This window comes from Cladophialophora carrionii (assembly GCF_000365165.1).
Source record: "Cladophialophora carrionii CBS 160.54 unplaced genomic scaffold supercont1.8, whole genome shotgun sequence".
Taxonomy (NCBI): Eukaryota; Fungi; Ascomycota; class Eurotiomycetes; order Chaetothyriales; family Herpotrichiellaceae; genus Cladophialophora; species Cladophialophora carrionii.
Window position 1 is genome coordinate 700,767 of NW_008481833.1, and position 23,697 is coordinate 724,463.

General features: G+C 54.7%; 8 protein-coding genes across 8 annotated transcripts; 6 read left to right on the forward strand and 2 right to left on the reverse strand.

Moving 5' to 3' along the window:
* Window positions 1-540: 540 nt before the first annotated feature.
* On the forward strand, window positions 541-1,597 carry G647_08915 (uncharacterized protein; the record flags this gene model as incomplete). The annotated part of the gene is made up of 2 exons (XM_008733220.1): window positions 541-702; window positions 752-1,597. The coding sequence occupies 2 exons, from the start codon at window positions 541-543 to the stop codon at window positions 1,595-1,597; spliced, it is 1,008 nt and encodes a 335-aa protein (XP_008731442.1).
* Window positions 1,598-2,433: 836 nt separating this feature from the next.
* On the forward strand, window positions 2,434-4,662 carry G647_08916 (uncharacterized protein; the record flags this gene model as incomplete). The annotated part of the gene is made up of 1 exon (XM_008733221.1): window positions 2,434-4,662. One exon carries the CDS (start codon window positions 2,434-2,436, stop codon window positions 4,660-4,662), a length of 2,229 nt encoding a protein of 742 aa, XP_008731443.1.
* A 1,511-nt stretch (window positions 4,663-6,173) lies between these two features.
* Window positions 6,174-7,103, reverse strand: G647_08917 (uncharacterized protein; the record flags this gene model as incomplete). Its single annotated transcript, XM_008733222.1, has 2 exons — window positions 6,174-6,343; window positions 6,425-7,103. The coding sequence occupies 2 exons, from the start codon at window positions 7,101-7,103 to the stop codon at window positions 6,174-6,176; spliced, it is 849 nt and encodes a 282-aa protein (XP_008731444.1).
* A 2,030-nt stretch (window positions 7,104-9,133) lies between these two features.
* On the forward strand, window positions 9,134-10,447 carry G647_08918 (uncharacterized protein; the record flags this gene model as incomplete). Its single annotated transcript, XM_008733223.1, has 1 exon — window positions 9,134-10,447. One exon carries the CDS (start codon window positions 9,134-9,136, stop codon window positions 10,445-10,447), a length of 1,314 nt encoding a protein of 437 aa, XP_008731445.1.
* Window positions 10,448-12,851: 2,404 nt separating this feature from the next.
* Window positions 12,852-15,227, forward strand: G647_08919 (copper-translocating P-type ATPase; the record flags this gene model as incomplete). Its single annotated transcript, XM_008733224.1, has 1 exon — window positions 12,852-15,227. One exon carries the CDS (start codon window positions 12,852-12,854, stop codon window positions 15,225-15,227), a length of 2,376 nt encoding a protein of 791 aa, XP_008731446.1.
* A 538-nt stretch (window positions 15,228-15,765) lies between these two features.
* G647_08920 (uncharacterized protein) lies at window positions 15,766-16,900 on the forward strand (the record flags this gene model as incomplete). The annotated part of the gene is made up of 2 exons (XM_008733225.1): window positions 15,766-16,020; window positions 16,073-16,900. 2 exons carry the CDS (start codon window positions 15,766-15,768, stop codon window positions 16,898-16,900), a joined length of 1,083 nt encoding a protein of 360 aa, XP_008731447.1.
* Window positions 16,901-18,018: 1,118 nt separating this feature from the next.
* G647_08921 (uncharacterized protein) lies at window positions 18,019-20,229 on the reverse strand (the record flags this gene model as incomplete). The annotated part of the gene is made up of 1 exon (XM_008733226.1): window positions 18,019-20,229. The coding sequence occupies one exon, from the start codon at window positions 20,227-20,229 to the stop codon at window positions 18,019-18,021; it is 2,211 nt and encodes a 736-aa protein (XP_008731448.1).
* Window positions 20,230-21,122: 893 nt separating this feature from the next.
* On the forward strand, window positions 21,123-23,015 carry G647_08922 (uncharacterized protein; the record flags this gene model as incomplete). The annotated part of the gene is made up of 2 exons (XM_008733227.1): window positions 21,123-22,836; window positions 22,891-23,015. 2 exons carry the CDS (start codon window positions 21,123-21,125, stop codon window positions 23,013-23,015), a joined length of 1,839 nt encoding a protein of 612 aa, XP_008731449.1.
* Between the last annotated feature and the right edge of the window lie 682 nt (window positions 23,016-23,697).

Here is a 23,697-nt window from a genome sequence, read left to right on the forward strand (position 1 = left end):
ATCGTGAAAGAACCCGTTCGCAGCAGTTCTATTCGTGTTGAGCGCCGACCAACGGGACTTCTACAAACTTTCCAAAGACAAGATGATACTCGATGGGCTACTGTGCACACCTCCCAGAAGATGGAAACCTAAAAGAGAAGTCGACGGGGCCATCAGGAGGAAGGTAGCAACCTCCCACGAATGCACAGTTGCGGACATTGATTCGCCTTGGTCTGTGAGTAACGGCGCAACTCATTGCTAAGCAGATAAGCAACAAGACTCAGCACAAGGCAAATACCCCGAAGACGGTCAGCACCAGGATATAACCAATGTTAAAGGACCGACGATTTGTGAGAAATGGCCCGAGACGACTGCTTCGTCAGAACAATCCTCTTGATACGCCACCGTCTCAAGCATACATCATAAAAGAGTCCCTGAACAAGGAACACGATCTTTGCATCAAGCTCTTGTGTGGCTTCCACTGACTTTTAGGTCAGCCACCAGCTCCTCTCTTTACTTGTAGCTCGGAGCACAAAGGAGGGTCTGACCCAGTTAGCTAATATGCAGGACGAGAAAGGAGGCTACAAGCAGATCAACAAGGCGTTGAATATCTGTGTCTTCGAAGATTATCTCAAGGGTCAGACCGCAGCACTTCCGCATGTACCAGACGTCGAGCAGCTCACTGACAGAGTCATTCGCATATTGGGCCAGAATCCAGGAAAGGTAGATACATCCTCGAAATGGCCTCCAATCGACTGACACCCTCGTACAGTTTACCTTTCAAGGTACCAACACATACGTCGTCGGTACTGGTAAACGCCGGATCTTGATCGATACCGGCGGCGGTGAGCCAAAATGGGCGAGGCTTGTTCAATCCACGTTGGCGTCAAGCGGGATTAGTCTGTCCCACGTCCTCTTGACTCACTGGCACGGTGACCACACCGGTGGAGTTCCCGATCTGCTCCACATGTATCCTCATCTCCGGCACTCCATCTACAAGAATGACCCGGATCAGGGACAGCAGGATATCACCGACGGTCAAATCTTCCGCGTCGAAGGCGCCACTGTCCGTGCCATCCACGTGCCAGGGCACTCGGAAGACCACATGTGTTTCATATTGGAGGAAGAGCGGGCCATGTTCACGGGTGACAACATCCTGGGACATGGCACCAGCGCGGTAGAAGACCTGGGGGTCTTTATGGCTAGCCTCCAGAAAATGTACGACCAAAAGTGCCTCGTCGGTCACTCTGCTCACGGTGTCACCATCCAAGACCTCCCAACCAAGCTCAGAGGGGAGTTGGAAGGGAAATTACGTCGCGAAAGACAGGTCATGAACGCTCTCGGTCGGGTCCGTAGCCGTGGCGAGAGAAGTGTGGCGGTCAAGGATCTCGTCACGGAGATCTACGGCCGTTCTCTCGACGAAGAGACTCGCACTCTGGCACTGGAGCCATTTATCGACGAGGTGCTGCGGAAACTCGCCGGTGATGGGAAAGTCGCCTTTGAGATAAGAGGGCGTGTGAAGAAGTGGTATTCTGTGGCTGCGGCTCGCTTGACGCCGAAGGAGGTCAAGATGCCTTCAGCTGTTGTGGTTCAGGTTCAGGAGATTTTAGTAGAGTGACAAGAACCCCTTTGCCCTCAGACTGCTGAATACTTGCCCGGTGCTTCTCGTCGTTGTTGCCACCAGACCGAGTTGATGTTGGACCATGTCTTCCCATCGGGGAGGGGCACAGTCTGGAAGTTAGTCTCCAGGACAGTATTCCTGCACAAACGCTGGTGAACGAGGGCAGCGTCGATTTCTCTATGGACTGGTTGCCCCCCAATGAGAACTGCTCTATGTTGACCATTTCAAAGGGCAAAGCCCGGCGATTATCATGGCAGTGGTTGGAGATGTCTTGGTCGAGCAGGTGATTGACGCCTGCTGGGTTTCGCGCCGCCAGACCGTTCGAGTATATGCTGGCAGTGGTGCTACGTCTCCTGACCCTACGGAGTACGGAGATACACATGCGAATTTAGGGTCTTCGGGTCTTATCGACGCCCGGGCGTCGGAAATTGCACCCGAAACGACCCCCCAGCCTCTCCGGTCACTCCGGGCCTTTGTCCCGTCTTCTGGCCGGCCGGTGCTCCCCTCCCATTTGGTAGGTATGGGACATTTCGGTCTTTCGGACGCCCTTAACGGCCGCCCAAGTCGCGAGGTCGGGCCCCGTTGTCCACGACCACGGCCGACAATTCTTGTTGCACGCCGAATGTCCCCCATTACCGTCAGGGCTTAATGAGGTGGGGGCGTCGAATGGCCCGATGGGATTCAATCCTCGCGCACTCCGCCTAAGGCCACTCCCTACGCATGTGCACGGTCTACTGTAGTTAGTCGAACGCGATCAAGCCGAGACATTGTGGATTTGGCCCCGGTGATTACCAAGTGGGACGTCAAAACGTTCCTGTTCAGTCGCCGCGGACATGGACACAGGCGTACTGACTACAGCAGACAACAACCCATTACGCAGGTCCAGGAATGAAGCACCACCCGCTGCGCCGGCTCCGTCGCTCTCTGTCGGTCCAAGCAACAACAATAACAAAAACAACAATGACGACTCGACAGAGACGACTATGCCATATACCTGCCAGACGTGTGGCAAACGGAAAGTCAAATGCGACAAGGCGAAACCAGTCTGTTCGAGCTGTCATAAGAGCAAGCTGGAATGTGTCTATCAAGCGCCTCAGCCCCGGCGCCGCAAACGAAAGCTGAGCGACATTGTCCATCAAAGGCTCGATCAATATGAGCGCATCTTGGCGCAGCATGGCCTCCTGCCCCACGACACGACTACGTCGACGCCAAATGACGAGCCACTACAGGCGCAAGAGCCGGCCCCTTCCACCGGGCAACCAGCGTCTGATTCCGGCGCGTCGAGAATGGGGAAGCTGGTAGCTGGCGAAGGCAAATCAATCTACCTCGACAGTCAGCTTTGGCGCAATCTTGGCGGGGGTCAGAAGCGAGGCGTAGCTGACGACGACGACGACGACGACGACGACGACGACAACGACACCGAGGAAGAAGAAGGCGAAGCAGGAGAGGCAGAAGGAGAGGATCCATCAATGTCTGCCGTTCTCGGCGATTTTGATTTTGCGGGCGACCCGTTGACCGGAGCGTTCATGGGCTCGAACACCAGTTTGCCGCAGAATCTGACGCAGTATCATCCCCGCCACGCGGAAGCCATGATCCTATGGCAGACGCATGTGGAAAATGTCGAACCCATCTGCAAGATCCTCCACGTTCCAACGACATTTCAGATGCTGGACCGCGTGTCACGAGAACCCGAGACAGTGTCGAGAGCAGACGAGTGCCTGCTGTTTGCCATCTATCACTTTGCCGTCTTCTCGCTGACAGAGGATGACTGTGCCAGGAAATTTGGCCAGGCGCGGAACAAAATGCTGCAGAGGTTTCACTTTGCGACGCGGCAGGCTCTGGTCAACGCTTCCTTTCTGCGAACCACCGAGATGTCCATCTTGCAGGCTCTCGTCCTGTTCCTCATTCCCGGTCGCTTCATCTACGACCCACACACATATTGGATCCTAACGGGAGTGGCGATCCGCATCGCCCAGCGCATGGGTCTTCATCGTGATGGCGAGCAGTTGGGCTTGCATCCATTCGAGGTGCAAATGCGCCGCAGGCTGTTCTACCAGCTCCTGCCGCTCGACGGCATTGCCAGCAAGATGTCCGGCACGGGGATCGCCACCATGACAGACCCATGGGACACCCAGCAGCCATCGAACATCCACGACGACCAGATCTGGCCCGGCATGACGGAGCCACCCCAGGAGCGGAAGGGAGCCACGGACATGATCTTCTGCCTGACACGTGCATTTGTCGGAAAGGCCATGGCGCGAGCGGAACAATCAAAACACGACACGCAGAGCGAGGATGATGCTGAGCTCCTGATTGCCGAGACCGAAAGCCAGGTCGAGGAGAAGTATATCCGCTATTGCAACGTCGTCGACCCCCTCCACTATCTGACGGTCTGTCTGGCGAGATCGGCCATCACGGCCATGCGTCTCCGGGCGCGACTCCCCAAGGATAAGAACCAGGCCATCACGGACACCGAGGCACGGGAACTGTTCCAACTGGCACAGGACATTCTTCAGACGGATCTGGCCGCGTCGGCGAACACGAGCTTGAGGAGATATCGATGGCATTTGAGATCCTTCTTTGTATGGGGCTCGTGGGACTCGCTGATCTTTACCATCACGAGCCTGCAGAAGCCCGACCTGCTTTCGCCCGCGACTACGGACGCCGCCTGGAGGAGGGTAGAGGAGCTGTACAACAACCACGGCGAGCTCCTCGAGTCGAAACAAGCCCTGCACATCGCCATCAGGCGCATCACGCTCAAAGCCTGGGCCGCGAACCCACCCCAGAACCGAGTGCCCGAGCCGGCCTTTATCACCGAATTGCGCTCCCTCCGTAGAATGGGCCGCAAGGGCAGGCCAGACAGACAAGGTAGTAATGTAACTCCCACCCCCGGAATGGCGGATACAGTCGATCAGACGCCTTCCAGCGATGCCAACGCCCTCTTGAACAGCCTGTCCGGTGTCCCCGGGCTTGATATAATGGATGACTTCAGCCTCGACACGGTCGATTGGACCTTTTGGGACCAGCTGATTCAAGGCTATCAGGCGCAGGGTGGCCAGTAAAACGCTCTGCATGCGGTCTTTATCTTGCATCCTCTTGTTTCAGATACTTGGGACGGTGCTATGACAAAAGTGCACATCGCTCGAGTTGGAGGATGTACTGTATCGGTAATCGCGGAACGAAAAGCACATGCACGTGTTCATCGTCTCCTTGGTTGTTCAGCCATATTCCACAGCCGTTATTTCCATTCGGTACACCGCTTGCATGCTTGATGAGACCATCCATGCTGACTTACCCTGCGACGACGGATCTCTGGGCGTATCTCTCACTATCCCGGACGAAGATTGCCCATGTCCTGGTGCCTCGGGGCCGAAGTATCCGGTAGTCATAGATACCGCGCTGTCAGTGGGCATCATGTCGGGCCCTTCAACGGCCGAGGAAACACGCAAGAACATCGCCCGAGCGCCCGGACGGTTCGAGAGGGGAGGAGTGTCGACCGAGTGTATAAGGTGCAGGGAGGCGGTGATAACGAGGACCCGGTCTCTACCATCCCCATCGATCTGCCCGAGTGAGCTTATTGCCGTGGCTTAATGCCATGGTCGTTGAGAGTCTGATGAAGGCGCGAGAGAGCCGGTGTACAGTGCTATCTCCTGTTTGGCGTTAAAATGTCGGCCGAGGTGGGAATATGATGCTGTGGATGCCGGCCTTGGGCCCTTCTTCGTCTCCGGATCTTGAATGCCCGAGGAATCGGGTGGTGTGAAAGGCCGTCGTCTTCCTTTGCTATTCAACATCCGGGCGATGCGCCGGCTTGTTCGCTTTCTTCTCTTACACCATAGAGCGTGTTCGTCCGGAAGGCGAATCGCACGCAACATCCGTAGCTTTGAAGGTCCTGTGGCACGGTGCTGTCAACAATAACAGCTTGCCGGGTGTTTCACGCGCTGTTGGTTCCCCGAGCGCTGTTTTGTGCAGAACTTAAGGGAGAAAGTTAGATCTCCTGTAGATCGAGGTTGAGATTGGGTTTCATGCTTGTCGTCTGCAACTTGCCACTCGGATCTAAGTGTCCTCACGGGTTACGGGAATGATCTAGTCACCTGGATGCTGATTGATGACAACGTAGCAGGCGACGTCTAATAATGTTGCCTTGGTCTTCCTCAGGGTGTTCTAGGACCCGGACCCCCGGGTGTTTGTCTGTCTCCTCCCCCGAAACCCTGTGGAGCGATCAAGGTCGAGATCGGCTTACCAAAGCAAACCTCGTTATTCATTCAAAGCCGGGTGGCGATCGCAGTCCATTTCGCGGTAACGGGGAAGATGGTGATTCGACAAGATCAACGGTCCGTTGGTGTCGCGCGACACAGTTCCTCGGCCGCTGCAAAAGTCCATGATCTCATGACTACTCTTCCCGTGTCCTTTCGACCAGGTATATTTAAAAGAGCAGACCTGAGTGTCTGGTAATCCAGTCCTGCTCTCCTGGTGTTGCCACACACCCTCGGCGGAAAGTCCAGAGCCAAGACGTCAAACCAGCAACGGTCAAAGCATATAATCCATTAAGGACCAGACCATCTAACGGCAGACCTTAGCAGAGAGGTAGTCCATTCATTCTGATGTTCAACTGGTGCGGCTGTCCCAACTCTTCCCGGCGCCGTTTCAGCTCGTCTACATCCCAGTTGGCCCACAGATATTTGTTGCGAAGAAACTTGGCCTCCGGACTAACTGCCCACAAGACAAACTGGCCGGCAAGGTCAGCTGAAAGAGAGATTTCAGTCAGTAAACCGTCCTGTCCCGAGTTGCTGCTCTGGCTCTGCCAGTAAATGAGATCCAACTCACCTGAATCCATCGCCGTCATACCAGCCTTGCGACTCAACTCGCTACGGACCACTCCGGGATGAATATAAACGACATGGAGACTCTCGTTTTCAGCCGCGACTGTCTCATACACCTTCGTCGCCGCCAGCTTGGATGAAATATAACTGGAAGCACCGGGCTTGGCTGGCATGTGGACAATGCCTGAAGAAATGTCCACGAGATAGGCTTCCGGCGCCGCCACAGCCAGAAAGGCGCGCGAGGTGTTGAAGGCCCCCTTTGTGTTGACCTCGAAGCCTTTCCACCACTCGTCAGGATCGGCTTCTGGGATTGAACTGAACCTGGGGAGATATCCTGCATTGGCGACCGCGACGTCTACCTTGCCGAATTCTCTCTCGATGGTTGCAAAGGCACTATGGATCGAGGGACCATCTGAGATGTCGCCGCGGACGGCCAGCACCCGCGCCCCCAGGCATTCGATCTCTCTCTTGGCGTTGCTCCAACGGTCAACCGAGCGGCCGACGATCGCAATGCGTTCGGCGCCGGCACGAGCAAAGGCCCTGGCCACAGCTATGCCGATACTGCCTTCTCCACCTGTGATGGCGATGACTTTACCCTTGGCCGATAACTCCGGTCGAGTTGGATCAATGGACGGGTAAGGCTCCGAATGCCATTCTTTGGTCAGTGATGGGAAAGGGGCCATTTGCTTACCGGCCGGGAGGAGTGTGGGGTGGTTGCTCAGTGGTCCTTGTGTCAGTTCCGCTTACACTTGTCTCAGGAGAGGCCAGACATAAATCGTGGCTCAATTGAACCAGTCCCACCGGAGACCCCTGGGCGCCGATCGGGCCGGGTCATTTGGATTGGATTGAAAAGGATGTTGAACAGATCCCGAGATCAGCCGCCGGCTATTTCAGCCAGAGACTTGCTCATTCGAATACAGACCCTCGACACATTCTGGCAGAATCATGCAGGCAGGTGTTGGCCCTGCATTGGAGGTTAGCTAACATTTTCTTATGCTGTTCCAGGGCCTGCTACAGACGAATCGTTTTATTCTGCCACAAGCGAGGGCGAGCATCTCGCCATCCATCAAGCCACATATCTACAGGGTACCATTCCCAGAGCCAGTCATTGCTTGTTATTGCTTCTGTTGGAACCCTATCAAGAAACCTTCCCCTACTGACCCCCTTGCCTCATCGGGATAGAGGATCGTCCTGCAAGCGATTACGCCCTGCATGTCTTATCGGGATTAGTGCAATGTTCGGCACATTCTCGACAGATCGGTGGCGTACGGGCTATAGCGTCGGACCATTCCATGAGTCGGCTACGAGTACGAGGTACTCAGAGCCCAACGACTTTTCGCTTGCCCATCGAGTACCCTGGCAATTGCAGTTCGATATGTCGTTGACGCGGGAATTGTCTCCATGTGTCACGGCCCGGGTCGACGACAACTGTACGAGCGGATCTCCGTGTCCCTGGCGCACTGGATTGCTGTGGAGCTGTCATGCCGGTAAGTCATCTGGTTCGGCCCCCGTCGGATATGGATATGAATATTCAGAAACCCATCATCAGCAGGAAATATCAGCCGATGGGAATTTGCGAATGAAATCCCATCGGCTGCTATTTCCTCGGGCTCGACTGTCAATCCTTGCTTACACTAGGTGCAACGACCAACTAGTATTTGTGCTAATGCGCAGCCTATCTAAGACAGTCGCTTTTCCTGTTCTTGCCGGATTGTCAGACTGATCAGTACAGGGGTGCAAGACTGTGAGTACCTCGTACTGAACAGGATTGATCAGGGGGATGACCACAGGCCTAGCGCAATCTGTTGCGAGAGCTCGCACATGCAAGGCTTTGCTAGTCCTCGCAACACGGCGCGCAAACGGAGGATCGTGCGGTCGATCCCTTATCACTGCCGTATGTCTGGACACTTGACTGGTACCAGCGAGTACATCTCCCCCACTCTCCCCAAGAGCATGTTGGAAACATGAAGGATCTCGAAGGATCTCGTAACTGCAAAGACATGCAGTGGCAGGGATCACAAAACGAGACTTGACAAGCACTACTGGTGTAAAAGGTTAGCAGGGGCCACGTGGGGCGAACGAGGACTGATGAGAAGTTGTACACGTAGATCTTGCCCATGGTGTCGAAGGTGTGTTGTTGGCGAGCATGCGGACACAACTGCCCGAGGACCCTCCAAGGCCTTAGCGAGGCTTGTCACCTTCCTTTCGGGTGATTACTAGAGGATAGCACCCGAACTCGGGTGATTCTCAGCCGGCCGATGTTGACGGCCCCCCGAGCCCCATAATCCCGCCGAGATTCCCCACGATCAAGATGATTCGGTCGATCCGCGCGTTTGTGGGGAGCAAACCTTATCGAGCCCGCGGCGCCGGAGCGTCAAGCAAAAGCTTGAACGCCTTGCATGAGCTTAACATTATTTGGCAATGGGGGTCGCTGGTCCCAGAGGTCCTCGACGAATCAGCTCGCTCTGGAGCTGTGAGGGCCAGATTAGATTATCACCAGCAAGCAGGATGTTTCCTCTATCCACGGTGGATGAAGACCTCTTTTGCTGGCTGGCGTCGTGGTTAGTGCTGACCACCCATACGGCTGCTCGTATTGCATGATCTTGATTACACCGGTTAAATAAGAAGAGACTGTTTGCATCGGTGAAGTCTCACCTGGATCTCGATCTCTTCTTTGCCCAAGCCAAGACCTTCCGCTTTGATACACTCTAACATGGCCGCCACCAATCCACCTTCAACGGCCCATGCCGCCAGCGCCGGTTCCACTGTCTCGCTAGAACTCCCGCTGCGTAACAGCTGTGATGCTTGTGCTTCAGCCAAGTTGCGGTGTACCAAGGAGAAGCCAACCTGCCACCGCTGTGCCAAACGAGGTCTTACCTGTGAGTATGTGGCCATCAAACGAGCCGGCAGGAAGCCTGGCAGTCGGTCAAGTGTCAATGAAGGCTCTACCAACTCCAGCACGGGCCGACCACGTCCACCGCAAAGAACGCAGTCTTTGCAAAGCAGCTCCGTGCCCATCCCTACAGACAAGCTGAATGAACAGCTGGCCATGCTGAACCAGTCCCTTCCCACGACTTTCGTTGACCTGGATACAGCCTCAGATGTTTCCTTCACCATCGACGGACCCGAATTCAACTTTCTCAACACGGCGGAGCTCTTGTCAACCCACGTCGACGGAGGGGCCAGCAATTGCAGCTGTAGCAGTCTCAGCAGCACCAGCGCGAGTTGTGATAGCAATGATGGTGGCGGGTGTAACAGGCATGACAGCTTTTCGACTGCTTTGCCCAGCCTCGAGACTACCGTGCCAGAGTTTTTGGCACTCTCGTCACCCAACGCTGCCGGTTGGAATTCCGCATTCCCGGAGCTGGATCTGACCGAGACGTCGTGTTCCTGCCTGACCGAAGCCACAAGTTTCATCACACAATTATCCCACTTGTCATCGACAGTCTGCAATACCTGGGCGATACTCGACCTGGACAACGTCACGATCCTCCGAGTGGTACTGGACGTGGTCGAACAAAACAAGGTCACAATCAACGCTGTGAGCGCCATCTTGAACTGCCCCAACTACCACGACGGATGTCTCCTCGCCATCATCTCATTCGTCATTTTCAAAATGCTGAGCCTGTACGCCGCCATTGCGTGCAAGGACCCTAATCTCCAAGACCTCCGAGAGCCCGGTCTTACGCGTCCGACACCGCAGTCTGAGTCTGCGCTCCCAAGCCCTGCTGGCTTCGTGGACAACTACAGCATGGAAAGAAGTGATCCTCAACACATGGCCCGGCGCATTGTCCTTGGCGAGCTGCATCGCTTGCGCCATCTGATTGCGCAACTGGTGGAAAAACTTAAATCTCAGTCAGTAACACAGGAGAGCGGGGAAGGCGCAAAGACACAGGAGAGTATGGATCTGGACTGCGAGATGAGAGCGCCTCTGTCATCAGTCATGTACGAACAATTAGACCTCGATCTCCGACGACGACTGAAAGCACTCTCATGGGCCATCGTGGATCGTATGACTCGACTCTAGAGCTTTGTGTTTTCTATTTCGGACTGGCGTCCGGGAACGGCGCTGGTCTGAGGCCGTTGGAGCGGCTCGGCGCAACCCTGCAGGGTGCCAATGTTATCGGGCAATCTTGCGGCAAAGGCGAACACCGAGACGACAAGAGAGCCACGCACGATACCCCTGTCCTTGGCTCGGTGTTTGGAGTTTGGCCTCCGCCACGTTTAAATCTCAGCAGATTGATAGTGGATGCAGATCCATTCGGGTTGGATCGGTTGGGTGACTCTGGCTAGTACCCAATCTGATGGCAAGCCCTGTGTATAGGTTCTGCGGGACATTTATTACACCATGGTTGATTGAACAAAGTCAATCGGTGCACACGGATAGCCCACACTTCCAACTTGAGAACCCTTCAGCGTTTAGCTCTGCTGGAAAATGCTGTGGCTGACAGTCGGAAGCGAAGGGTCAGGGAACGGTTATCAACAGCCGGCTGATAGAGGGTACGCATCTGGAGCGTCCAGGACGACCCGTCGGCCGGAGAATTGCTGCTGGTCAATGGGCATGTTCATGTGCTTCCAATGTCGAGATTCGGATCCTTTAGAGCTGTATTGCAGTCATCAATGGATAAGGTAGGGTGGCATTCGCGTCGATGAATGATTTTCAACTTCTGCTCCTGACCCGAAGCATGCAAGACGTGATGCTTCACAGTTCGGTAGATTTTCAAAAATTACTTGTTGTTTATGACGTAACTGTCTATTACGTGCAGGGTCCAGTGCTCCCCCGAACTGACTACGGTGAGATATACACCCACGTGCGACATCGGCTCTCGAACACCAGGAAATCAGCGGAATGATCGTCTACTGTACAGTCCCACACGCGGTAAATGAATTGCTGTACAGGACATTCAGCTCCCAAATCCCTGTTGTACAGCGTGAATGACTTTATGCTTGGGAAGAGGTCCTCACTTCCCAGGCCTAGCCGGCAACATCAGGGCTAGTTTCAGCGATGATACCTCACTCAACATGCTGTAATTACGCAGTACCATCGCTGGTGATAAAAATGTCTGATAGAACCCATCACGTGATCGTTGCACTTGACTTCACTGGTGCTTCGAAAGCCGCCGTGCGCCCTCTGCTTGTCAGACTATGGACATGCCATGGCCATGAAGCCTGACCACACATAATCATCTTATCAAGAGCAGGTCGCCATCCGCTGTCCTGCACGAACGGCTTCTGCCCCAGAGGAAGTTAATCTTCCTTCGGCCAGTTTGAGCTGGCCAAAGTGGTGTTCTCGATGTACCCGAGGTGAATCCAGAGGGTGTAGACAATCAAACTGTAAAGGGCTTGGCTTGGTAGGCCAGGAGTAGCACGGGCGGGAGACTGTATCACTTTGTCAAATCACGGCCCCTAGTGCAGTACACGGGACAGAGGTCGAGTTGCCAAGTCCAGCCGAGAAACGTCTTGCAGCCAGATTCGTGGCACCGTAAAACGACGTCCGATAACCGGCGAGGAGACATTCATTCCGCAACACCACCTCTATTACTTACCACTTGAGAACTTCATAGCCGCCTGGTTCTCTGGCACGGCCCGAAGATCTTGATACTTATGAAAGATGACCCGCTGCACAAGCGAAAGTGTCAGCGGCCCAGCCGATTGCTGTGGTGGCTCCGTGGAAAACCCATCAACTCTGGATGGTTGTGGTGGTGATGAATGTTGTAGTTCATCAGCTCAAGGAGGCGCGGGAGACCATTGCAGCGAGGATGATCGATGCGATGGTATTGAGCCAGCACTTTGCAGCGACCCTCTGCTGACCGAGACCTGCAGAAACCTGCATCAAGGCCGCAGCAGCCTTGGAGTGCTCCATGGCGTGCGTCGACCAGCAAGATGCGTGCCCCAGCGGCCCAACCGGCACCGAAATCGAGAAGAATACTCGACAGGTGGAGTGTAGCTCTGCTCATCTTCATGTTTCCGAGCAGAAGTCGGGGGAACATTCCCGCATCAACGCACCACACGATCATGCTCATGGAGAGGATGGAAACCATCTTCATGAGCCTTGCACCGCCCACCTGAAGGCTGCCATGGAAAAATATGCTGCATACCTTGAATCAGCTCGGTGCATCTGTCGCAATATTCTTTTATCGGCTGCGCGAGTTGAGTCGTGCTGCCCCAGGTCTTCAGTTGGCGGCGTAACTGCACTCGGAACCTTGCGCAGACATCATCTTGATTCGAGGGGCTTGGAGTCCGTCTCGACTCGCTGCTGTCCGAAGAAGCCATCTGTGCAATCAGCATCAGCACAGGCTAAGATCAAGTGCTCTGACAAGAGTCAGGATGTCGATAACATTGTACGTCAGCCTAGGGCTGATGCGGAAGTGACTGCATTGGATATCGAGAAGGCAGGAGGCCTGTCACATGTCCTCCTCAACGTCGCAGGAATGGACTGTTCCGGCTGCGCAAACAATTTGACACGAGCGCTTCACGATGTGGCGGGTACCAAGAACGTCAACGTGATTTTCATCAACGGGACTGCTGAATTTGACCTGGACACCGAGGTCAACAGTCTGGCCAACGTGATCCGCAGTGCCCAACAAGCCACTCGGTACAAGCTGACGCCATTCTCTTCCGACACGCAAAGCATCGTCGTCACTATGGACGCGAGAGACGCAGACAAGTTTTGCGGCCACTTACCTCGAGGAGTCGACCACTGCGAAAAACTTTCGAAGACAACTTATGAGATCAGCTATGACCCCTGCATCGTTGGTGCCAGAGAAGTCCTTGCCGGCATTCATGCGCAGCTCGGACCTCCACCCAGCAAATCCGTTGCCGATACAGGAAAGCGGAGGCTGATCCGCGTCTTTGCATTGACCGCCGCGGCCTTCGTCCTGACAACGCCGGTTGTTGTACTCGAATGGGGACGTCCTTCCGGTATTTCCGAGCATACTACCTTGATAATTGCTGTGGTCCTCGCCACGATGGTTCAAGCAATTGCTGTGCCAGAGTTTTATATGCCTGCCATGTCGTCCCTGATCTACAACAAGATGGTAGAAATGGACATGCTCGTCGTGATCAGCATTACCGCCGCATACTTCTACTCCATCATTGCAACTGGTTTCTTCTTCGCCGGTGTCGAGCTAGAGACTAGACCATTCTTCGAAACAAGCACTTTACTGATCACCTTGATCTTGCTTGGTCGACTGCTTGCGGCCTGGGCTCGAAAGAGAGCAGTGGAGGCAGTCTCCTTGAGGTCGCTGCAGGCGTCCACGGCCATGCTCATTGACCACAGAACAGGCGGAGCCATTGAGATCGATGCTCGTTTGCTTCAATATGGGGACAGCATTGCAATATTACCACATTCCCGGATTGTCACCGATGCTGAAGTGCTTGAAGGAACCAGCGAAGTAGACGAGTCGATGCTCACAGGCGAGAGCCTTCCCGTGTTCAAGACTCCTGGAAAATCCCTCGTCTCAGGCACCATCAACGGCGGCGGCAGGCTGGTAGCACGGGTGTCGCGCTTGCCGGGAAGAAACACCATCGCCGACATCGCCAACTTGGTCGAGAAGGCGCAAGGGTCCAAGCCGCACGTACAGGACTTGGCTGATAAGGTAGCCGGATATTTCGTCCCAGTGGTTTGCACGGCAGCCGTTATCGTTTTGATCATCTGGATCGTCGTTGTGCTGAAGCTACGAAAACAACCCGCTGGTGATGCCATCGGAACCGCAGTAGGCTATTGTATCGCCGTTTTAGCCATTAGCTGTCCTTGTGCGCTGGGGATTGCAGTGCCGATGGTCTTAGTGGTTGCCGGAGGTGTAGCCGCTCGCGGTGGGGTGATCATCAAGACTGCAGATGTCATCGAACGCGGCTTCAGAGTTACTGACGTGGTTTTCGACAAGACCGGCACGCTCACTGAACCAAGCCTCGAGGTCGTCGCGGAGATGATCATTCCCACGAACCAGGCTACCGAAGAGGTCGTGCTCTCCATCATTATGGCCATCGTTAGGGGTACCAAACATCCTGTATCCGAAGCTGTGGCAAGAGCCCTTGACGGACGTGGGATACAGAACATCGAGATCCATGGGCTAGCCTCCATACCGGGGTGCGGGGTCAAAGCGCAATGGCAGGGACTGACAATTCGTGCCGGCAACGCGAAGTGGCTCAATCTCGGCGAGACACCTTTAGTCCTCGAATTTGCAGCCCAGGGGTTGACCATGCTGTGTGTCATGATTGGCGATCATCAGGTTGCACTTTTTGGCCTCAAAGCCAAGCTTCGAGAAGGTGCGGTAGGGGTGGTTCGAGAACTCCAACGCCGCCACATTGCTGTCCACATCGTGAGTGGTGATGCGGGCAGGGTTGTTGAAGACGTCGCCGCGGAAATTGGCGTTCCTCGGGAGAACGTCGCGGCAGAAAAAACACCAGCGGAGAAGCAGGAGTATGTGCGCCAGCTCATGGAAGCCGGAAAGATCACACTCTTCTGTGGAGACGGAACGAACGACGCGGTCGCCGTGGCACAGGCCCATGTGGGTGTTCAGATCGAGTCTTCATCAGACGTCACCCGTGCCACAGCGGACGTTGTTCTTCTTCACAGTCTCGACGGCGTGGTCAGTCTGCTTGATGTCTCGAAGGCGGCCTTTCGACGGATCACGTTCAACTTCGCATGGTCAGCTGTGTATAACGTGCTAGCGATCTTGCTGGCGGCAGGAGCTTTTGTCAAGGTTCGCATTCCGCCAGCATACGCGGGTCTTGGGGAGATAGTGAGTGTGTTGCCGGTCATTGTTGCTGCTTTGACTCAACCGAAACTCAAGGCGAAGAAGTGAAACGGCTTTTCGGGGTCAGGCGATCAGGAGAGCATTGTCTCCGGAGAGTGTGTGACGGCTGTGTATGTTCCAACCACGTGTCGCTCATTTCATTGGAGGCACTCATTCAAGCCTCTCTTTAGTAGTACTGTGTAGTCACTCTTTCTAAACACATGCAAATTGGAATCAGAGAGGACAAACCTGGTGCAAATGGTCAATAGCCCGTGTCTACGCCGAGCCAAATTGAGGACCTTAAGAAAGTGAGTAGCGCCAACCGAAAGGAGAAGGCAGGCCGGCAGCCACGAACGATGTCTTTGCTCCGCCGAAGTGCGGTGGAGCCGGGTACGGCAGGCTGTAACCACAGCCACGACATCAAACTTGCGAACTCACGCGTCGCTCGCTCAGACGGAGGCTGTTTCTGCCTGTCGCAACTGCCTCTTCCGCGCCTCAAGGTATCTGCGACTCAGTTCTTTGCGCCTATCTCAGTGACCTCAGCGGCTCTGCTTCTCCTCTGTCCCCTAAGCTGAAGCCTTACAAGAGGAAGTCTAACCCTGGCAGCATGTCTGGGCTCTTCGGTACCGCGGCCCCATCCACTACGACAAGCACAACCGGAGACCTTTCGAAGGATGTCGCATTAGTACAACCACCCGAAGACAGCACCTCGCATCTTGCGTTCTCCCCTACCGGCGACTTTTTGGCAGTGTCATCATGGGACAAGAAAGTGCGGATATACCAGGTCAACGAGCAGGGCCAAAGTGAAGGCAAGGCCTCGATGGATTTCGAGGCGCCGGTCTTGAATTGCGCCTGGTCAGATGTACAGACGATGGCCATTCAGCCTACGAAGCTAAACGCTGACTTGTGTGCAGGATGGATCCAAAGTAGCAGGGTGCGGTGCCGACAAAACCTTCCGCCTCCTGGACCTTGGCTCTGGCAACACGACTCCCACGACCCTCGTCGCTCACGAACAGCCTGTCCGATGCTGCCGCTTTGCCACGATCAATAACTCTGCCGTCCTAATAACCGGTTCTTGGGACAAGACGGTCAAATACTGGGACCTACGGACGCCTAATCCCGTCGCAACGCTGCAATGTCAAGATCGAGTCTACTCCATGGACGTGAAGAATCAGTTGCTTGTCATCGGCACAGCGGATCGCTACATCAACATCGTTGGCTTCAACGACCCTTCGAAGTTTTACAAGACAGTCCAAAGTCCACTGAAATTCCAGACGAGGGTTGTTAGTTGCTTCACCGACGCGACAGGTTTTGCAGTGGGCAGTATCGAGGGTCGCTGCGCCATTCAATACGTCGAAGAGAAGTCCGCAGACAACAATTTCAGTTTTAAATGCCACCGAGATACACCAACGACAGGTCCCAATCGAGACGTCGCAAATGTCTACGCCGTCAATGCGATTTCTTTCCACCCCATCCACGGCACATTTTCAACTGCGGGAAGTGATGGCACATTCCACTTCTGGGATGGCAATGCGAAACACAGGCTGAAGGGATATCCCGCAGTGGGATCGCCAATAACGGCCACAGCCTTCAATCGACAGGGGACCGTGTTTGCATATGCAATGTGCTATGACTGGAGTCAGGGTTACCAAAAGAATACACCCCAAACGCCCAACAAGATCATGTTACATGGCGTGCAACCCGAAGAGGTGAAGCCGAGACCCGGTGGGAAGAAGAGATGATAAGCTCAGTGCTCAAGATCAGACAGTATTGATCTTACGTTGGCCCATGAACAACGAGCCGCGGCCTTCGAGGCTCAGGGCTGAAGGGGCGCAAGAGGCCAAGTGAAACGTAAATCAAAGCATCCGGAGGTACCAGGACGCGAACCACGATGAACCCTTCTCACTCCAGAAAGCCACAAATCCAAGGAGCAAATCGATTTCTGTTCTGCACCAGCATTGCAGGAATCAAGAGACGCAATTCCCACCTGGATCGTGCCACCTAGTTCAAACGATCGATAAGACTCTGACACGAATCCGGGAGAATGGACCTCGAAGCAAAGAACCCTGGGACTCTCCTTGTGAGCTCGTTTCATGTGTCATACCGGTAGACTTGCGCCGTGGGCTCGATAGACGGGGGTGGTGGCTGGAAGATCGAGACACATGAGACACTGTATGTAGCCGCGGATGTCGACGGCGAAACCGTGGAAATCGATTGATGAAGCACGATCAGGAGGCATGAACACGAGATCGAAGAATCCCGACCGCTCCACTGATAGAAGCATCTAATCAATTTCTGAAGTTTTGATACATTCCACGCCCATGCTATCATGTCAAGCTGTACCTTCTACACGTGAAAATGCTCTCTGCCCTGTTTTTCTCATTTGTTCTTCCGTGCCTGACCGAGAACGCGCACCGCTAATCCGATTGTCAGACCCTAACATTGTGATCGTGAAAAGTACGAAGCCCCATTCCAGATACGCCGGCCCGCTTACACATTGTAATCGACAACTTCATGCTTCGTGCTGTGCTGTGCTGTGCCTCGCCATGCCTTGCCATGCTATGCTGTTCCTGCGCCTCAACCAAGTGTAGTGCATTTTCCGACTAGGAATCACGTTGCTGATTCACTTCCATCTTCAACTTCCCAAATAGCAGATTAATCGGACAACCAGCCGCATGTCTTCACCTACAACTCCGAGTCTCCCCATGCCCTGTGGGACCCCGGTCTCTGCTGTAGACTCAGGCAAGCCTGGCTGTCATTGTCTCGATTGTCTCAGTTCCCGATCTTAAAAAAGTGTCAACTCTGCTGTCCCTTCTTTCGCCGGGTCTGAAGCACCGTGAGACTGGAAACATCCGGAAACTCAATTCATATCCATGCCATCTTCATCGTCGCCCTCGGTCTCCTCGGCCTCCCCGCTAGGTCTGTGACTCCGGCGGCGATACCTGCCCGGCGCACCAAGCATGCTCCCACCCTCGCCTTCTTCCATTTCATCTCCGTCCACGACACGGCCCTCCATGCCTACGACCTCGCAAAGCTCCATCAGGCTCGTGCGGCTGAGAGACCTGAAGCCCTCGGTGCGCACGATGCGGCCCCAATTCATCAGGCAGAACCGGGCAGCCCGGGCTTTGAGCCAGTCTTCCTCGGTGCGGCCGGCACGCTCCCAGATCACGGCCGCGTGCTCGATGTCAATTTCGCGGGACAGGCGGTTCACGCACAGGAGGCGCAGCTTCGGCATGTCGTAGAGGTTCGCCATAACGAGCATGCCGGCCACGTCTGTTAGGTCACGGCAGAATTCGGGGTGCGGGGCGATACTGTCGGTGTAAAGGTAGTAGAGGAACGCACGGACGACAGAATATGGTTCCGGGATGTGCAGACGGGAAGTCTGGTACTCGAGCATTTTGGATGCGTACAGGCGTTTGAAGTGTGGCCAGCGAGCTTGTAGGATCATTTTGTGCACATAGATGGGTTGGGAGACCGGGGAGTTCTCGGACACAAAGACTTGACTACTAGTCGTGTTAGTGGAGAAGCGGAGCTGGGAATCGGCTTCGGAGATGGCGTCATCGTCGTCTTCGGTGTTGTTGGCTGTGATGGTGAAGTCGCTCATGCTGCCGGATTCAGGGGCTTGGTCGAAGATGGTGGCGAGGTCGAAGCCAAGACCAGAAGCGACGCCCCCAACTGCGTGGGTTGTCTGGCGTTCGGAGGCAAGGATGCGGTTCTGCTCCGAGAGTGTGGCATCCAGGTTGCCCAGCAAGCCGTATCGCTTCAGGTCGACGGCCAGGACTTCACTCAATTGGAGCTCCTGGTTAGCGCCGGCGGTATCATCGCCAGGAGAGCCGAGGAGCCAGACCTTGGTGCCGTCCTCGTTGATGGTGCAATAATGCCATTTGTACCCCGGTTGGAATAGCTCAGGACCTTCTACCAACCTCTGCCACCTCAAAGAGTCCAGCTCTAGAGATGACAAGTTGCATTCGATATGACGGATCGTTGACGATGGAGTGATAAAGTCAAGTAGAGCTCCAGACGAGCAGACGTGGAAGTGGGTCCCCGAAGACTGTAGTGGGACATGCGGACCTGAAACGAACTTGAGTGTCGATATGGCACCCGGGGCAGTGGGCTTCTCCCGCCTGGTGGAGCGAATGTGGACGCTTCCTGAGTTTGCCGTGTATGTGTCAATCCGGTCAGCCCTGGTAGGGTGCAACCAGGGATCGTGTCTAGAAGAAGGAATCCGGCCGACGGTGGAGTACTGTCTGCCTGAACCCGATAGAGCAGGGCTTCCCTTGAGGTCCAACCAGCAAATCTCTGACGGGCGCTCCATATCCGCCCCGAGTCCACCGAGCACCCATAGTCGGCCACCCCATATCCATGCACTGTGATCAAACCTCTGGACAAATGACCATGTTTTTGACCACGTCCATGTCTTGAGATCCAAGTAGCAAATATCATCGAGTATGTAGTTCGCCTCGCCGGTCAGTCCACCAATGACGAACAACTTGTCTTCGTAGACAACGGCAGCATGTCGGGCTCGGCCTTTGGGGATGGGGCCTTGAACATCTGGTTGGGTCCAATGATGGTCTTTCAGGTTGAGTATGACCACATCCGACAGATACTCCCGATGTTCATTCTCTCCACCATAGACGAGCAGCTTGTCGCCTTCGTAGAGGGATGCTGAATGCCCCATACGGACTCCGGGAATGTCTCCATAATTATCCACTAGAGCCCAATTTAGCGTCTTGAGGTTTAGCCGCAGCACGTGATTGTAGACTTCATCCGTGAACTGGTCGAAACCGCCGAAAGCGTAGATCTGGTCATTTCCACAGTAGGTAACCGATGCATTGACGAGACAAGCTGGTTTCTGTCCGGTCGTCTTTGAAATCTTGGGTTTGGAGCCCTCCTTCATGCCGGCCGCATGCTTGGCCGGACTGGTGGGCATGAGATAGGTATTGCCAGTGGGAGTATTTGCGCCGGATCCCGAAGTTCGAGTCGAAGAGGTGAAATGCCACAGTGCAGCGGCGTTCGACGGTATGGATGAGTTCGGGGAAAGAAATGGTTGTGGAGTTAACGGTTGGGCCATCCCTGGGGCAGATAAATGCACGGCGTTTGCGGAGGAACGCTCGACACTAAAAGAGTGCGCAGTGGCCGGCTTTCATCAAAGGGACAATAAGGACCGGGGCCTGGAAGACCCTATCAACCTACACATGTGGTGGAAAGCAGACACAGGATCTCAGGGCTGGATGATTCTGCAATTCGGTCTGTGAAGAGTGACAGGGGAAGGGAGTGAGAGAGAACGAAGTGATCGACGGATGAAGTTTCACGTTGGCGCCAGCGTGTTCGGGGACGGAGTAACGATGTTCCGGGTGACCCAAATCTGTGGCTGATGCACGTCAGAGTGACACCCCCCGGGCGCCTCCAGCCCCGAAACGGCATAGTCTGGGTGGAGCCGTGGTTGCTGTGCAGCTGCACAGGCCAAACATCAGAAGTACTTCAGCTTCAACTTTGGTGGTTGAGGTCGAGATCTCTTCTTCTTCTCTACATACCACAACTCCTCTACCTCCTCCATTACCTCTTTCTCACTCTACGCACACATCCTTGCACGTGCATAGCATACAGTCCATTAGATCATACTTGCATCAGCTAGATTTGGTCGAACCCCCGACTGCATCGCCATCGCCGTGCACCATTGCTCGGTCATCCAATCAATCCAACAATATCAGCGACCACTGAGAGACATACTAACCACCAACCATTACCAACAGCTATCTCAGGATCCATTCAGTTGAGAATCTTGAGACCATCACTGAATTGCTGGATTCCAAGGCACAGATACATTCTCGACAAGTTCTGATTGCTTAATCGACAACCACTACTAACCCCTCCGAGGCCTTCATTGATTCTCGGTAGAACAGCAGACAGAGATCGAAACATTTAATTGTCCATTCGGTCAAAAATCACGACACATCAGACACAATGGCCACAGCGTCAACATTGTCTACACCTCTCAAGAGCCATCATGGCCTCTTCTCCTCAAAGACCGCAGGTGGCCGCATGCCACTAACGCCATCCCCCAGACAGAGAACCGTCAGCGTGTCCAATGTCTCGACAACCTCATCCCCCTCCACTCCGCTGCGGAAAGAGCAGTCCATCCACAAGTCAGATCCTACATTCTTCTCTAAGTCGATCTCAAGATCGGTGTCCAAGTTTGCGTATGCCAACTCGCCAAAGTCCAACATCGCAAAGTCACGTCAATCTCCCAAGCAGCTAGAGCTCGGCGTCTCGGACTGGACTCTCACTGGGACTGGGCCAGCCACAACTGCCACCCCGTCAAGAGAAAAATCAAGGAAGGAGACAGCATTGAGATCAAGAGTTGGAAAGACAACCATCAGACTTCCACACAACACCGCGGACAGATTCATTCCTAACCGGACTGCCAGTGCTGGTCTCGCAACTGCTGGCTGTGGCAAGCCTGATGAGAACACTCGACCTCGGACTGCGGATGGGTCCATAGTCCTTGCAAATGCTGCCAGTGCCAGTGCCTTTGATATCTCCGCTCGGGGTGCCGATACGGATATCGCCACGGCGCTGGAAGGTCTTGGTCTCGAAGATGACAATACTACCTCCTACACCCGGAGCAACCCTGACGCGACCGCTTATGAATCATCACTAGCATCTGCATGTGGAATTTCCACCAGTCAGCGCATCCTCGAGTTCAAGCCTGCTCCCCCCGAGTCCTCCAAGCCGATTGATCTTCGTTCACAGTACAACCGACCTCTCAAGCCAGCTAATGCTCAATCGGCACAGTTCCGTCGACGGATTCAGTCTGCACCGGAGCGAGTGCTGGATGCACCTGGCCTGGTGGATGACTACTACCTCAACCTGCTCGACTGGAGCTCGGGTAACCAGGTTGCTATTGGCTTGGAACGAAACGTTTACGTCTGGTCTGCCGACAGTGGCACAGTCAGTTGCCTATTGGAGACATCTCCCGATACATACATCAGCAGCGTCAAATGGTCGGGCGATGGCGCCTACGTTGGTGTGGGCCTTGGTTCCGGCGAGGTCCAGATCTGGGACGTTGAAGAAGGCACTAAGCTCCGAAGCATGTTCGGCCATGAAAGTCGGGTCGGTGTGATGGGATGGAACAAGCACACCTTGTCAACCGGGGCGCGAAGCGGTCTCGTCTTCAACCATGACGTGCGGATTGCTCAACACAAGGTTGCCGAGCTCGTCTCTCACACGTCAGAAGTCTGTGGCTTGGAATGGCGCAGTGACGGTGCGCAACTAGCGACGGGTGGAAATGATAACTTGGTCTCAATCTGGGACGCCCGCTCATTGGCCGCGCCCAAGTTCGCCAAAAAGAATCACCGCGCTGCTGTCAAGGCACTTAGCTGGTGCCCTTGGCAGTTGAACCTCCTAGCGACTGGGGGCGGCTCCTACGACCGACACATTCACTTCTGGAATACGACTACAGGAGCACGAGTCAACAGCATCGATACCGGATCACAAGTGACCAGCCTCAAGTGGAGCAACCACTACCGCGAACTGGTCAGCTCCAGTGGCTTCCCAGACAACTCATTGAGCATCTGGAGCTATCCCACCTTGGTCCGCAATGTGGAAATCCCAGCACACGAGACTCGGGTCCTGCACAGCTGTCTGAGCCCCGACGGACAGATGCTGGCAACGGCGGGTAAGTCGGCGAGAATTTTCCAACCTATGCGATCCGAGCTAACGAGCAATGCAGCGGCTGATGAAAGCCTAAAATTCTGGAAGGTCTTTGAACGCAAGGCAGGAGTCAGCGCGGCAGCGTCCAGAGAAGGCGGCGTCGGCAAGGGAGGAGCTATGGCGAAGCAAATGACCATCCGATAACATGCCCCGCAGGTCATCCGGGTTTGCGGTTCTGTTCTCGCATGGTGTTGGGGCGAAATGCACTTTGGAGTGAGGTCAATAATGATGATGAGGCTCTTTCTTCCTGGAGCGGGTCTGGATGTAGGGACGAGTCTCCTTGGATCCCGGCAATTCTCGTGCCGCAATGCTCGCAATCGACGAGCGTGCCTCGCACTAGTTGGTGCTACGGCTATGAGAAATCTTCATTCTGATGTGTTGTTCTCTTCCTGGCCTTTCCTTTCCCTTGACGTGCTCCCCAGCTCGTCGTGTTCCGTGGGTAGTCCAGCCAAGGCACTTTTGCATTGACCAGTCATCATTCGTTCCTAGTCGTTCAGCTGCAAGTAAGCGCTGAACCAGCTCGCGTGGGGATGTGATTGGCGGGCGGTCATCACCTCCAGCAGCCTCCCTGCGACCTCTTTGGCTCAGCTCCATCCTCCTTCTCCAATCTAGGTTCCATCCATTGCACCCGAGCCCGCCGGCGCCATATCACCCGCACCCTCTTTTCCCTTCAGTCGGCGCTTATCTTCTGTTCAACCCGCGCATTGTTCATCCACTCTGCCTTCAGATGCCGTCCTCTGTCGAATCACGCTCCGCCATCCTCTCCTCCGCCGGTGATCGTTCTGCACGCTTCTGCAGCTCTGTCTGCACCTCACGTCCCGTTCAT